The 15,112-nt window shown below is 42.9% G+C and overlaps 1 protein-coding gene across 1 annotated transcript in view; it reads right to left on the bottom strand.

The window, feature by feature from the left end:
• The window catches only part of DNER (delta/notch like EGF repeat containing), a 330,055-nt gene that overhangs the window by 112,694 nt on the left and 202,249 nt on the right, over nt 1–15,112 (bottom strand). Inside the window, exon 6 of the mRNA XM_039234597.1 lies at nt 5,945–6,098. Coding sequence (XP_039090528.1) covers nt 5,945–6,098 — 154 coding nt within the window. The remainder of the gene's footprint in view (nt 1–5,944; nt 6,099–15,112) is intronic.

Genomic DNA, 15,112 nt, shown 5'->3' with positions numbered 1-15,112 from the left:
GGAGGTTATTTATGCTACTTTATAAAATTGCTTAAACTGTGACCAATGCACAAAGGCATCTATATCCTTAATAAAAATGCATATTATTTGATGAAAATTGGGAAGTCTTCAATCTGTGATGTTCAGGAAATAAGATAACTGTTAGAAACAGGTTATTAGAGGGGCACTTGGGGGGCTCAGTCCATTAAACATCTGACTCTCGATTTTGGCTCAGGTCATGATCCCAGGGTCCTGAGATCAAGTTCCACATCCGGCTCTGCACTGGGGGTGGAGCCTGCTTATGATTCTCCCTCTCCCTCTACCCCTCCCTCACTCATGTTCTCTCTTGAAAGAAAGAAAGAAAGAAAGAAAGAAAGAAAGAAAGAAAGAAAGAAAGAAAGAAAGAAGGAAGGAAGGAAGGAAGGAAGGAAGGAAGGAAGGAAGGAAGGAAAAAGGAAGAAAGAAAGAAAGAAAAAGAAAGAAAGAAAGAAAGAAAGAAAGAAAGAAAAAAAGAAAGAAAAAAGAAAAAGAAAGAAAGAAAGAAAGAAAGAAAGAAAGAAAGAAAGAAAGAAAGAAAAAGAAAGAGCGAGCTTATTAGAACCATAATTTGCTTTACAAGTTTACAATGTGGTGTTATAAGATAGTTTTGTTGTTTTAATAAAAGAAAAAAAAGATGATCAGTTTGTAAATCAATCAATTTGCCCACCATCTCTTGGGTTCCTGACGAATTTACTGGCACTTGCCAAACTCTCCCTGAGGGTAAGTAGAATTACTAAAATTCATATTCTTAAAATACAACTCTCTAGCCCTTATGCCAATTGAGAGTCAAAGTATTTTTTATTGCTATGACTGTTGCTGTTATTCAAAGTCCCAAGGAGAACCCTATATATCTACACGTGCCTCGTAGCCAGGATGTGCTATTAACATGGAAGATGTTAAGTCATCTCAGATCAAGGTGAAATCCTTTTTGCCACTAATAAGTAAAAATAACTAGATATGCTTCTGAAAATCTCAAATCAGTGGGTAAATCATCTCCATGCCTACATGCCTGATAGTGATGCCTGGTTGGATCAGTCAGTTGAGCGTCCAACTTCAGCTCAGGTCATGATCTCATGGTTCATGGGTTCGAGCCCAGCATCGGGCTCTGTGCTGACAACTCAGAGTCTGGAGACTGTCTTAGGATTCTGTGTCTCCCTCTCTCTCTGACCCTCCCCTGATTGTGCTATCTCCCTCTCAAATAAAACATTAAAAAAATAAAATTAAAAAAAGAAATGCCTGAGAGTAAGGACAATTAAAAATGTATTATTGGGGCACCTGGGTGGCTCAGTCAGTTAAGCGTCTGACCAGCTCAGGTCATGATCTCATGGTTTGTAGGTTCGAGCCCTGCATTGGGCTCTGTGTTGACAGCTCAGAGCCTGGAGCCTGCTTTGGATTCTGTGTCTCCCCCTCTCTCTGCTCCCTCCCCTCTAGTGCCCCGTCTCTCAAAAATAAATAGATGTTAAAAAAAAATTTAAATATATTATCCAGTCATTTCTAATTCTGTCAGTAGCTTTGTAGAAGGAGGGATACAACATAAAGTTTCAAATACTATGTATTTACACAAATGGGGTATTTTCAAAGAAGAAGAAAAATAAAATTATAGTAAAAGATGAAATTAGGTCCCTATGAAAACAAACATATACAAAAATAAAATTCATATTAAATAAAGGCTGACAAAAATTGAATTTTTAAATGTTGAGTGGAAAATATAGGTTAATATCTTTTAGCTCTCCAGGCAAAGAAATATTTTCTTAAACAGGATATAAAATGTAGTAACTAGAGAAGTAAGGTTTGCAAAATATAATAAAAATGTCCATTCATCGGATCAAGAAGATGTGGTTTATCTACATGATGGAATACCACATGGCAATGAGAAAGAATGAAATCTGGCCATGTGTAGCAACATGGATGGAACTTGAGGGTGTTATGCTGAGCGAAATAAGTCAGGCAGAGAAGGACAGATACCATATGTTTGCACGTATAGGAGGAATAGGAGGAACTTAACGGAGGACCGTGGGGGAGAAGAAGGGGGAAAAATAGTTGGGAAGAGGGAGGGAGGCAAACCATGAGAGACTCTTGAATGCTGAGAACAAACTGAGGGCTGATGGATGTGGGGCGGAGGGGGGTTGATGGGCATGGAGGAGGGCACTTGTGGGAATGAGCACTGGGTGTTATATGGAAACCAACTTGACAATAAACTATTTAAAAAAATTTTTTTAAAAAGTCCATTCATCAAAAGACCCCTCAAAGTGAAAAGCCAACTTAACAAAGGAGAAAATACTTGCACCTGACAAACAGAATCAAAAAGAAACAAAGGACACTAACCAACCAACAAGAACACACACACGCACGCATGCACGCACGCACACGAGCAAGAGGCAGGAAAACAGTATTTCACAGAAAAGACACACATGTGGCTAATAAACATGAAGAGGGAGCTCGGTGTCAGTAGTGAACTACAAAATACAGAAATCACAATGCGACACCTTTTCGCACCCATTCAGTCAGGAAAAATGAAAACTTCTGATGCTACAAAACATTGAGGAGGGTGTGAATTCACAAGACCAATGATGCATCACGTGTGGGGGGACATAAGAGCGCTACCACATGTGCTTACAGGTCCCAGTCCACAAGGGAATGGGGGAAGGAATTTGACACAGCAGTCCAAAAGAATGAACTCAAATAACACGACGCATCTCATGTAAAAAGCGAGCATCAGAGAATGGCATGCGTGATACCATAACATGATCTATGCGTGGCGCAGTTTTTATAAACATGAAAACAATTAGGGTAAAACTAAATACTCCTATGAAAACATGTAAATAGTCTAACTTTACAAAAAATGAAAAGAAAGGACTGATCGACTCAAGATCCAGAGTGACTGTTCCCTCTGGATGGGAAGGGGAAGGCAGGGGGCGGGGTGGGAGCCTAATGAGGAGACTACTTGATTAGTTTTCAGGGTTAACTTCTGGTTTTGATGTTGGTTTCACCAGGGGTTATTACATTATTAAAATAGCTAAGAAAATACATAAAAGCGGGCTGTGGACGAAATGAGAGAGCATCACCAGCCAAGCATCAGGACCGTTCCAATTCTGTGCACTGGAGCTCTCTTAATACAAGGGACAAATGCCCTTTGAGAACAGACTTAGGTAAAATATCAAACTGAAACCATTCCAGTCCAGACAGTGACAAGCACCACCTACCAACCCTGACTGGGACTATTTATGGAAGGTTCTTTATTTGTTCTAACACGACTTACAAAACGGAAATTGAAAACATCTTAAAGGTCCATCGCTGGAGGAATGGTTTAAAAACATGAGGCCACGTTCATATGCTTTCATTAATTCACCTCATTAGCACGCTGACTGAGCGTGCACAATCTGTCAGGCACTGTGGGACATAGTGATGAGCTAGAGGGCCCCGCTCCCACCGGGTTAACTCTGGTGGGGAAGACAGGTCGTAATCAAAAGATCACATGTGTCAACGTGCCCTGAAAACAGATGAGGGCTGTCAAAGAAAGGAGCCAGGAGCTGTGAAAGGGAAGGAGGGAGGGAGACTAGCTTAAAGCATTTAGTGAGACTTTAGTGGGACAGGGGCATTTAAGAGAGATCTGAAACAGAAACTTGGGGGTATTTAGCCAGGCAAAAGGGAGGCAGGAGAAGGGGCCAAGCAGGAAGAGAAAGGGAGCTCGGGCCATCAGGGAGATGAAAGGCCAGGGCGGTCAGGCCAGAGCCCAGAGCAAGGTGGGCAGTACAGTGAGATGGGGCCAGAAAGGCAGGTGAGCCACAGGTCACAGAGAGGCTGAGGCTGAGGATTTTGGTCTATTTCCATAGAGTAACAGGAAGAAGGGATTTAAGTAGGAAGGCAACTACATCGGCTCCGCGTTGGAAGATGATCGCCCACCGCCACATGGCACATGGCGGATGGAGCATGGGGACAGAAGCCGGTGCTCGCTTTGGCAGGATCGCTCAGGCTCGGTGCACGGCATGGTCAGGAGGACTTGGAGAAGTGCCCAGAAGGGACGGGGAGGTGTCCCTGTAGCACAGACAAGGGGCAGAGGCGCTAGCCTAGGGTTGGGGTCAGCGGGGCCGCAGAGGGTGGTGGACTTGAGAGGTGTCTGGGTGGTAAAAATGGAGAACACTTGGAGGTAGGAGGGGTGTGGACGGTGAGGGAGAGGGAGGTGCCCAGGACGACGTGCAGATAGATGTCTGGCTGACAGAAGTAGATGGGACACAGGAAGCAGAGCGGAGTGGGGCTGGGGCATGACGAGCTCAGCTCTGCAACGGCTAAGCTTAAGGTGGCCCCGGACATCCCAACAGGGATGCCAAGCAAGCAGCACATAAGGGGGTTTGGAGGGAGTCTGACCTGGAGATACAAACTTAGGAGACACGCTGTGTGACTGTTAAAATGAATGAGGCAAGGGGCGCCCGTGTGGCTTAGTCGGTTAAGCGTCCGACTTTCGCTTGGGTCATGATCTCGCGGTTCATGGGTTCGAGCCCCGCGTCGGGCTCTGTGCTGACTGCCAGCTCAGAGCCTGGAGCCTATTTCAGTCTGTGACTCCCTCTCTCTCTGACCCTCCCCTGCTCACGCTGTCTCTCTCTCTCTCTCTCTCCTAGAAATAAATAAAACATTTAAAAAAAAATGGATGAGGCAAATCCATACGGAGTGACGTGAAAGATTGTCTATGATCAACTGGTAAATATACACAAAATAAAGCAAGTTATAGAACAATATTTACACTGTAATCACTTTTTTTAAAAAGCATGTAGAAAAATACTTAACCATCTGATGTCCAAGAGAAATATATACACTCACGTGTAGATACACACACACACACACACACACACACACACACACACACACACACACACACAGACTGGGTCTGGAAAGAATATACCAGATTATTTACCTACCCCTGTGATCGATCTTTGGGCTGGAAGAGATGAGTGAAGAACTTTCAGGTTTTTGTATAAACTGTTGCGTCATTGGGTCCCATTTCTGACAGTGAGCACTTCATCACTCCACCTGCCCCTTCTCTCTATCCCTCTGGCTTTCCCCCACCCCCACCTCATCCTGAATCCCTTCCCGGGGCAGATGCTGGCAACAGGATGAGATGGAAAAGGAAAGGTGATGCCAGTTTTGCACATTATTTGATAGTAAAAAAGGAGAGATTTGGGGGCTGCTTTTAAGCTGCATGGAAACAGCTGTATCAGAACATTCACTGGCAAAGGCCATTTGTGCTCCTGGAGGGTTAACCCGGAGGGTTAATAACTGAATTGGCTGAGCAGCGAGTCAATCGAGATGACTGTGGAGCATAGAAGTCTGCGGGCATATGGGCTTCTGTGCTGTCCCACTGGTCACCCACTGTGCTACAAGGATTCAAAGTCTCACCTAATACCCACGAATCCCTCATACTGATCAAGGAACGCGGAAGACCTCCCTCATCGTGGAGAACAGTGTGCCAAGAACTCGGCTTAATGAACATACATGAACAAAAGGAAATGAACACAAACGAGAGGATGAGGTGGCTTTACATAGCAACCTGCATAGGTTATCCTAGATTCTTGTTGTTACTGAGCATAATCGCCCAGCACAGTCCCAGTCCACGCTCAGGACATATTTGCAGGATCGTTTCTGAAGCCTCCAGGACCTCTCTTTGAGGTCATTATCCCAGAACAAAAGTGGAGGACCACTAAGACGGAAGCATCCTAATGTCAGAAAGCCCACCACGGAACACGGATGTCTGTCCCCATGTGAATTTCCTTCTTCCGTGCCCAGTCATATGAAGCACACACCGAGAGCATGAAATGAGATGTCCAAGTTGCGTTGTCTACCAGCTGGACAATGCATTGCTTGGGCATCCTTAATGAGTAAGTGTATATTCTACAGAGAGATAGATAGTGACTTTTATCTATGGAAATCATACCAGCAAGGCAGACGCAGGTGAAATTGCTCCCGTCTTGCTTTTCATTTGCATCCACGCAGCTGGCCTTGTTCTGGCAAGGTTTGCTCTGACAGGCATCAAATTCTTCACAGAAAGTGCCCACATACTGATCATCACAGCTACAGGAAAAAGTTGCCTGAAACACAAATGTATCACACATGTTACCCAAATCCTCGAAAATGTATGCTTTGGCTCTGCAACGTAACTCGAAGTTCAAAGGCACTGCTTCTTTTTATAATTACCCAAGTACTGAGTATTTTCACCGCATCACTTATATTTTGATCCGATTACAATCGGAGCTTCGAGAGAAGTTGTATGTATTTCCTGACATTTTAATTTCAAACATTTGTTTTTCTCATTCTTTTTTTTATTGATATTTATCCCAACCATTTTCAATCTCATTCAAAATAGAAGTGGGAAAGAGAACTGTATTTTAAGCAGAAATGAAGTTTTGCTGACAGGACATGAGAAATGACAGTGCTGCTGGAGAAGACACATTGTGCTACAGCCATTAAATTAGATGTCATGCCAGCCAACTAAAATCCTTCAGCACGGCCAGCACTCGCCACAAAAAAACATCATCAGTGTCCTACTCTGACCACCTTCCAGAGCATTGAAAGAATTTACTGAATCACCCTGTAAATTAGCCTCAATGTACAGCTATGTATATGATCTGAGTGCAGGGGAAAATAAGCTTTTTGTCTGGTTTATATCACTGTTATCTTGGTAACAAGACCCTTAGTTCAGACTCAGAGCACTGCACTTGGTTGGAAGCTTCCTTTCTGAGATAGTTGTAAAATCCAAATAAAACCGAGCCTTCCTGCTCTCTTCTTAAGGCCTTAAGGCCTGAAGGTGACAACCATCTAAAAGAAACACTAATCTGGCCCCAAATCCCATGGGAAGCAATGTATCCTGTTACTGCAGATCTTCATGAAGAGGGGAGTAGAGGAAACAAAGGAATAACTGTATAAGCAAAGCTTAGTCCTTACAAAAAGTCAAAAGGAGACAGAAAAAAGCACCTTCAGCATTCCCCAAGCCCAGACATGAGGCAGGGGTTCAAATCTCTACCTGTCCACAGCCCCACCCACAGGCCACTCCCAAGACCATCTTTTCTCCCACCTCCCCCTCCCCAGCCCCAGCCCCCTGCCTCTACTCTCAGAGAGACTCTCCTCTCTTCTCGAGGTGTTGCTAACTCAGAATCCCCACCCGGGACCCTGACCCCCTGACCCCCAAGCCCAACACAGTATCTTCCTTCCTCGGATAGAGGGAAGGTCTCCATTCTTCTCATATATATATATATATACATTTTGCCTTTCAATCAAGTTGAATAGTTCTTACAGATTTCTTGATACATTTACTACGGCATATTTAGATTTCTTTGTAGCTACTGTTAATGAGCTACAAAATATTCTCCTGGTCTTTTTCTTACAATACCCATCATACTTATTAGCGATTATTACCGGCATATAAAATGTTAGAGTTATATTACTGGTCATCCCACTGAGCTCTCATTATAGATCAGAGCTTTTACTTGATTCTCTTGGGTTTTCTAGATAACACAACCCCCCCCCCCCCGCAAGTGCATATCAGTTGCAAATAATGATAACGCCCCCCATTCCTTCTCTAGTCCTCATGGTTGCACTGGTGGCTCTTCTAGAATAAGCTTGATTTCAAAGGGAGAGCTGCAGAATTTACTACTAAGTAGACAACTGGAATTGATGATTGAATTGTATCAAGCGCCATTGTAGCTTCTTAAAAAAACAATAATCTATTTCTTTGTCTTTGATTTAGCAGTATGTTAGCACAGAGCCTGATGCGGGGCTTGAACTCACAAACCGTGAGATCATGACCTGAGCCAAAGTCAAATGCTTAGCCAACTAAGCCAGCTGGGTGCCCCATATTTCTTCTTGTCTTTGACCTAGCAATCTGTGAATGTTCAACTGTCATAGTCCTCACCCCACCTTGCATTCCTAGAGGGAACACCCACTGAGGCATTTTGCAACCTTGTGTTATAAATGCATTCTACTTGTAACTATACTTCGAGTGCTTTCATTTAACCTGCCCCATCCCAATGGACTCTTTTTCTAAAAGAAAGCTGTCCCATGCACCCTGAGATCATAGTTCCTCGCCAAAAGTGACCAAACCAGGAATGGATGGACCCCTGACCTCAGCAACCAAGCAAGAGGCCAGACAGTCAAACACAACATTTAGCTCAACCAAACTGCCAGGTTTTATGTAGGTGTGTTTCTTTTGTTAATTGAATGTGTTTTCGTTAAGGGGTTATGAGAAATCCTTGTAACCTGCATAATCATCTCTTTTTAAGTCTCATAAGGCATTCTTCAATTATATGTTAGAAGCCAGAACGAGTGGACTAAAAGCAATGGCTTTTGTTCTTCAGTTAAATTATCTGCCTTCTGTTCCCATCCTCTCTCACCTCTCTTTGTGGCAGATGGAAATTCCCTCTGCCTGCTAGCAATAATAGTCTACTCCCTATCTGGTTTCTCATGATACTTGAGTTTTCTTCCCTTTGTTTGTGTTTGCATAGACTTTGTAGTTGAAAGCTGGGAGAAGCTGCATCGAGGACTGTTAGAAAGGCAGCCTATTAAATAGGAAACTCCTTTTCTAGAACTATCTTCTAAGGAAAATCTTGTCCTTGCCCAAATGTGCAACACAGTACACCTGGGATATTTCCAGGGACGTGTCTGGAGTCCTTTGTGCATCTGCAGATTCATGACTGCCTTTGAGATGTAAACTTTGTCCATGTCCAGTTTGTCCAAAATGCGTGTCAGCATCGTAATAAATTATTCTGTGTCATTATTTTTGGCAGCTGTCTTCAAAAATTTACTTGGTTTGTACCCAGCAGTTCCGTATTGCAGATGCATTTCTTTGCCTATTTGGGGGATACAGTTTGCATACAATGCTTCTGTTGTGTCCCGTGGAAAATATGTTGCTTAAAAGAAATTTTTTTAATGTTTTATTTATTTTTTAGAGAGAGATAGACAGCGAACAGGGAAGGGCCAGAGAGAGAGGGAGACACAGAATCTGAAACAGGCTCCAGGCTCCGAGCTGTCAGCACAGAGCCCGATGCGGGGCTTGAACCCACAAACCATGAGATCGTGACCTGAGCTGCAGTCAGACACTTAACCAACCGAGCCACTCAGGCACCCCTGAAAAAAATTTTAAGAGGCTGCTGAAACAATGGTTTTTGATCAAGCAAAACACAGAATTGATTCTTAAAACTTCAGTTGATGGATAAGGAAGATTAATAAGGGTTTACATACCCATGACTACACCCCAGTGAAGTTTGTATGTATTCTGTATCAGATCATCCATAAAGCTAGATTTCTTCCTTTATCTATAGTCTCAGAACGATAAGAGATTTGTTTTAATAGTTCAAGTCTTGATTTGTAAGAAGGCATGAAAGTTTATTAGAAAACTATATTGTTACGGGGCGCCTGGGTGGCTCAGTCGGTTAAGCGTCCAGCTTCAGCTCAGGTCATGATCTCATGGTTTGTGGGTTCGAGCCCCGCATCAGGCTCTGTGCTGACAGCCAGCTCAGAGCCTAGAGCCTGTTTCAGATTCTATATCTCCCTCTCTCTCTCTGACCCTCCCCTGCTCACGCTGTCTCTCTCTCAGAAATAAATAAAACATTAAAAAAAAAATAAAAGAAAACTATATTGTTCGCATATTTGCTGTGGAAAACAGCAATCACCCAATGTTGTAAACTGTTATACCAACCTTAAGAAGTTTCACCCATTATGGTATCACTAATTAGGTCCAATTCACTTAACCAGCACAAAAGACAAAGCAGACTTACTTAAAATAGTAATTTAGCAAAATGACAGAAAGATACTTCCTTGCAAAGTTATTGTATATGCATACGTAAAAGTATTTTTCAAGTAAAGAGATTAATTTCAAAGTCTAGTGTGGAGTCTCAATTTTCCTCAACGGCTTGAAGTCAAATATTCCATTTGCACATTAATGAAACTTTCTCAGTGGTAGGAAGCTCACTTTGAAAAGGGCCAGGTTTAAAAAGCTTCAGTCAGACCTGCGTTCATTTATTCACCTACAAAACAAATACCTACTGAGCACCCACTACATTCCAGGCACTGCTCTAGGACCTGGAAGTATAAACATGCAGAAAATGGTCTCTTAGAAATTATAATCTAGTCTATGCGGCTGACAATAAATAAAACAAACAGGTAAATAATGTAGTAAACGAGGGGATTGATGCCATGGGGAAAAATAAAGTAGAGAAGGGGAAGAGAAGGGCCCTATAAGAAACATCCCTCTTACACTTTCTATTATATTTACCATAAGGTTGCCGGTTAGAACATTTTCTGCCATACATCATTTGGTGCCTCCTTTACAAAGCCCTGCCCAAGAAAATTTGCTCATTTATTTAATTTTTTTTATTTTTGAAAGAGAAAGAGACAGAGCATGAGTAGGGAGAGAGGCAGAGAGAGAGGGAGACACAAAATCCAAAGCAGGCTCCAGGCTCTAAGCTGTCAGCACAGAGCCTGACACAGGGCTCGAACCCATGAGCTGCGATACCATGACCTGAGCTGAAGTTGGCCACTCAACCGACTGAGCCACCCAGGTGCCCCAAAATTCACTCATTTAAGTGCTAGTAAAAGTTATGCTAGTTGTGAGAGCTGATGTTTTGTGCTCATGAGCATGAACGACACAGATCATGTGACTGCCCATGTTCTCTCCTTTTGGATTCACCTGGGGTATGCTCTGAGTCTACCGGAAGTTCACCTTTCACACCCGCCTAGGCTTCTGTGCCCTTTACGGCTACTTCCTCTTCCTGACTTGGATATTGCGTTCTAATTTAGATCTTCTCTGACTCCGATCTATATTTTTGTATTTTTTAATATTTCAACTTTATGAAATACAGAGTCAAATGTCTGATAAGTCCATATTCCCCATCATGGCACATAATGCCCTTGACAACCTGGCCCCATCTTACTTTTTCTGTCTCATTCTCTGCAATTCTCACCTCTCAGTAAACCCTAATCGTCATGAACAAATCATCCCCTGAGAGACACGTTTTCTGAAGAGCTTTCTCTCTCTCTCTGTCAGAGTCAGAATTCATTGTTCTATTTTACCCTCTCCCTTAAAAAAGTATACAGAAAATACACTTATCTCGTTTTGGTGCCCTGGTGACATCAACATGAACATAAAAGTCCCAGCTGACTAGACACTGAATCTCATTGTCTATAGAGCTTGCTTACGCTGAATTTTCTCATTAGTCTTCACCACATCTGTCAGGTAGCTATTATCAGATCTATTTTAGGAACTGAGAACAGACTCAACAGAGAGGACAGAAACATTCTGGAAGGTGTCCCAGCCAGCAAGTATAAGGTCAAGGTGTAAACCTGTATCATCGATTCCAAACCTTTTCCACTCATGGCTGGATATTGTCCTATCATACACCACTGTGTCTCACAGACGCATGTAGGGCACCCTTGACCTTGACTCTAAAAATAACCTCAACAAATGTGATATTTTAGTTTCTTGCTCCAGATTGTCTGGTTTGTCTCCTCTTCTCTTGCCATCCAGCTGCCTTCCTTATCAGCGTCATTGACTGTCCTTTAGATTCGCTGATTCTAGTTTTTTAGTCTTAAGAATAATACCAAATTTATTCAAATGAAGTTTCAAAATAGAGTAAAAATATCCTTCCTGAGGGTTGAAAGTGTCTCTTGTACACAACGTGCCTAATCACTCATGGACACACTTGAAAACTTTGACTGGAAAATTCTTCGCCAGACTTGGAGGCCCTTGACATCTGGGACTTTTAGTTACTCAGACATAATAGATGCCTGAGCATTCATTGAATTGAGCTGACTTCATAATAGGCTATTGAATTGTGGCCTTGAAAGACATTTCTGTGCACGTAAGGGGTCATCTTCGACTTCCTCATCTATCTCTGAAGCTCTTGTGCTTTGCTAAGATAGCATCATAGCCACTTATACATTGTTCATCCGCACATTCTTACTCCCGGGCATACTGGGACAGAAGTTGAAGATAATTCCCAAGCCAAAAGGTAACCAAGGGGCCCCAAACCTCTGAGAATGGAAAGGGGATTATTTAAGCCACTCCTGGCTAAAGGCTCCCCGGACTAATTTCCATTTCCATCAGGGGCCGGTCTGGTTCCAACATCTGGGCTCTTCGTAGTGAAATGTCTGACCATCTGCAAGGTCAAAACTCTAGCTAATGAACTACTAGTAGTTGGAGACAGGTGACACAGACATGGTGGTTTGCCAAATTACTCTCACTTTTATGAAGGGAAAATCTCCACAATGAAGAAATTTTGTTGTTTTGGGGGCACCTGGGTGACTCAGTTGGTTAAGCGTCCGACTTCAGCTCAGGGCATGATCTCATGGTTCATGAATTCGAGCCCCACGTTGGGCTGTGCGCTGTGCTAACAGCTTCAGAATTCTCTCTCTCCCTCTCTTTCTCTCTCTTCCCCTCCCCCACTCACACTCTCTCTCAAAAATAAATAAATAAACCTTCAGAAAAAAATTTTTTTGTTGTTGTTTTTATGCAAGCCTCTGGCTAAGACCCAAGAAAGGAAAGATACAACTTTGGAAAATTAGAATCACACTCCGTGCCTGGTGTCTAGCTCCTCCCTGTGGAATCTGCTATCGCCTTTTCAGTAAGGATGCTACAGAGAGACAACGTTGTGTGCACTCGCCACTGAGTCCCCTGCTTGTGAGGTCCCACTCTGGAAACTGATTTCATATCCAGAACACCAGAAGCACCCCTTGCCCTAGAAGACTGACAGGCATGCTTCCACCTGCGGACAACAAGAATTATGTCACTGATTCCCTCTAAACAGCAGAGTCTTCTGGAGGAGCAGCTCAGCTCATCCTGGGGGGACTGGGTGGGGGGGGAGGCATGGCTGCCTCTCAGTGCCCCCAGCACACAGAGGCCGGGAGCAGGGCACACCCAGCCCAGAGCTCCAACAGAAGAGCTGCTGCTTCCAGAAGACCTCTCTAAACCAGCTCTCTAGATACTGGCAGGGTCAGGAGGTAGAGTCTGTTTTCTAGCAAGAGAAAGCTCTGGAATCTTCCTGCTCCTAGTTAATGGGGGAGCCCCACATGTAACGGTCCATGAAGATGAATCCCCAAGCAGGGGCTTTCTGCAGCCCCTTTTGCAGACAGCGTACACTGCCTGGAGCAGACTTTAGGACAGGTGGCAGGGGGTCCCTGCTGTCTAGGGTAACAACACAGAATGGTTCAGATCCCAGCCTGAGCTGTACCATCACCCCCGAGGGGCACTGATCCCGAATCTGTGGACACGGAGGCCACGGAAGCCTCGTCCCGGCGATCTTCAGCCAAGGTCCCATTATTCCAGCTCCTAGGAACCTGACTGGTGGGTCTTTTGGGTCTGAAATCACAGAGCTGACAGATACTAAAACTTATATCCAAAGCAGTAACCACAGCACACATTTTCGTTTGATGAAGCACAGGTGAGCTGTAACTGAGGGCTCAGAAGGCCAGTCTAGCATGGTCTTTTAGACAAGTAGAATTTAGTCTTTTTCTAAACCCAGATTCAGTATTTCAAGAGGCAGAAATGGTTATCTGGATGTAAAACTTAAGAGGCCATCTGAGCATTCTCATTAGGATATAAAAATCCCGATACATGCCTTTTTCTGAGACCAGGCCACACACAGGCCCCTGGAGCCCAGCCACAGAGACAAAGTGTTGCCTCCTGCTGGGAACACAGTAAGCTATCTCAAAGGAAAACTCACTCTGAATTACATTTTTACAATTTTTGTCTATTGGCTGAGTCTTACTGCTCATTCATTATGCATATAATTTAAACAATATGCTTGAGTCTGCTTATGGCTCATAATCTTATTTCCCATTAGCCCGAGACATACTATTGCTCTTCTATTTGGGTTCATTAATTACAAACAGAGCAGTTTATTTAAATTTAAAAAAAAAAAGAAGCTTAGAAAAGATGCAGATCAGAGCGCCTGGGTGGTTAAACATTGGCTGAACGTCCGACTTGATTTAGGGTCAAGTCATGATCTCACAGTTGTGAGACGGAGCCCCAAGTTGGGCTCTGAAATTCTCTCTCTCTGAAGAAAGAAAGAAAGGAAGGAAGGAAGGAAGGAAGGAAGGAAGGAAGGAAGGAAGATGGAAGGAAGGAAGGAAGGAAGGAATAAAACGTGAAGATCATCTAAACATTAAATTAAAAACTTGACATTCAAGAATTCCTAGAATTCATTTCTTTGGCTTAAATGTTAAATTCTGAAAAATAGGAACAATAATAAATGAGAGCCCTGCTCTTTCCTTCCAAAGGACACTGAAGTTTACTTTATTACTCGAGGGAGAAGAAAGTAAATGTCTTTCAGGAAATTTTGCAAAAGGCTTTCTCTCTAAAAGTGGATATATGGATTGGCAGAATGGAGACATTCAAAAGCAATTTCTAACCATATCCTGGCAACTTCTGTGTTCTCAGCACTTTGAGCATGGCCATAATTAAGCATAAGATTTCAATGGAATCAGCCTGGATCTTCAGTTCATCAGTATCTGTGCATTTATTTGATGAAAAGTTCTAATCCATTAGCAAATGTAAAGTCTGACTTTAAAAAAATGTCACTGAAAATTCATTTTTTATTGAATTTCCCTTGTGGGGAGAAGGCTGATCCCCCAAGTAAATGAGATACCATTCTAATTTTCTTATCTTAAAATTCCATCTAGTCTTCTAGTCATTTCCTTTGCTACATGAAAAGAAAATGGTAAAGGAAAAGCTTTAATAAAATGGACATTTTGATGTATAAATTATTGATGAGAAGGACTCATTGAAAAATAAAGATCATTCCTATAACATCTTCCTCAAGCTACTTTAGATGGAAAACCCACTTTGGGTTACATTTTTAAGTGTAAAGCAAAGATAATGAACCAGTGGTAACTTCTTCTAAAGATGGAAAGCCAGTGGAGAGAGGGCAGAGCACCTAACTACCATCTATTGAAAAAAGACCCTGCTATCTGCCAAGAACCATGCTGAAGAGGCACTTAATTCTCCCAAAAGTCTTGCAAGATCAGAATAATTTTTCTATTTCACCAATGAGGAAACAGTTCAGAAAATTTAAGTAGCTTGTTCAAGGTCACACAGCTCCTCAGAGGCCGCGGG

Source organism: Hyaena hyaena, unplaced genomic scaffold (assembly GCF_003009895.1).
Source record: "Hyaena hyaena isolate Hyena2069 unplaced genomic scaffold, ASM300989v1 scaffold_86, whole genome shotgun sequence".
In the NCBI taxonomy this organism is placed as follows: Eukaryota; Metazoa; Chordata; class Mammalia; order Carnivora; family Hyaenidae; genus Hyaena; species Hyaena hyaena.
The sequence above is the reverse complement of the archived record's forward strand: the minus strand, read 5'-3'. Positions and strand labels throughout refer to the sequence as shown.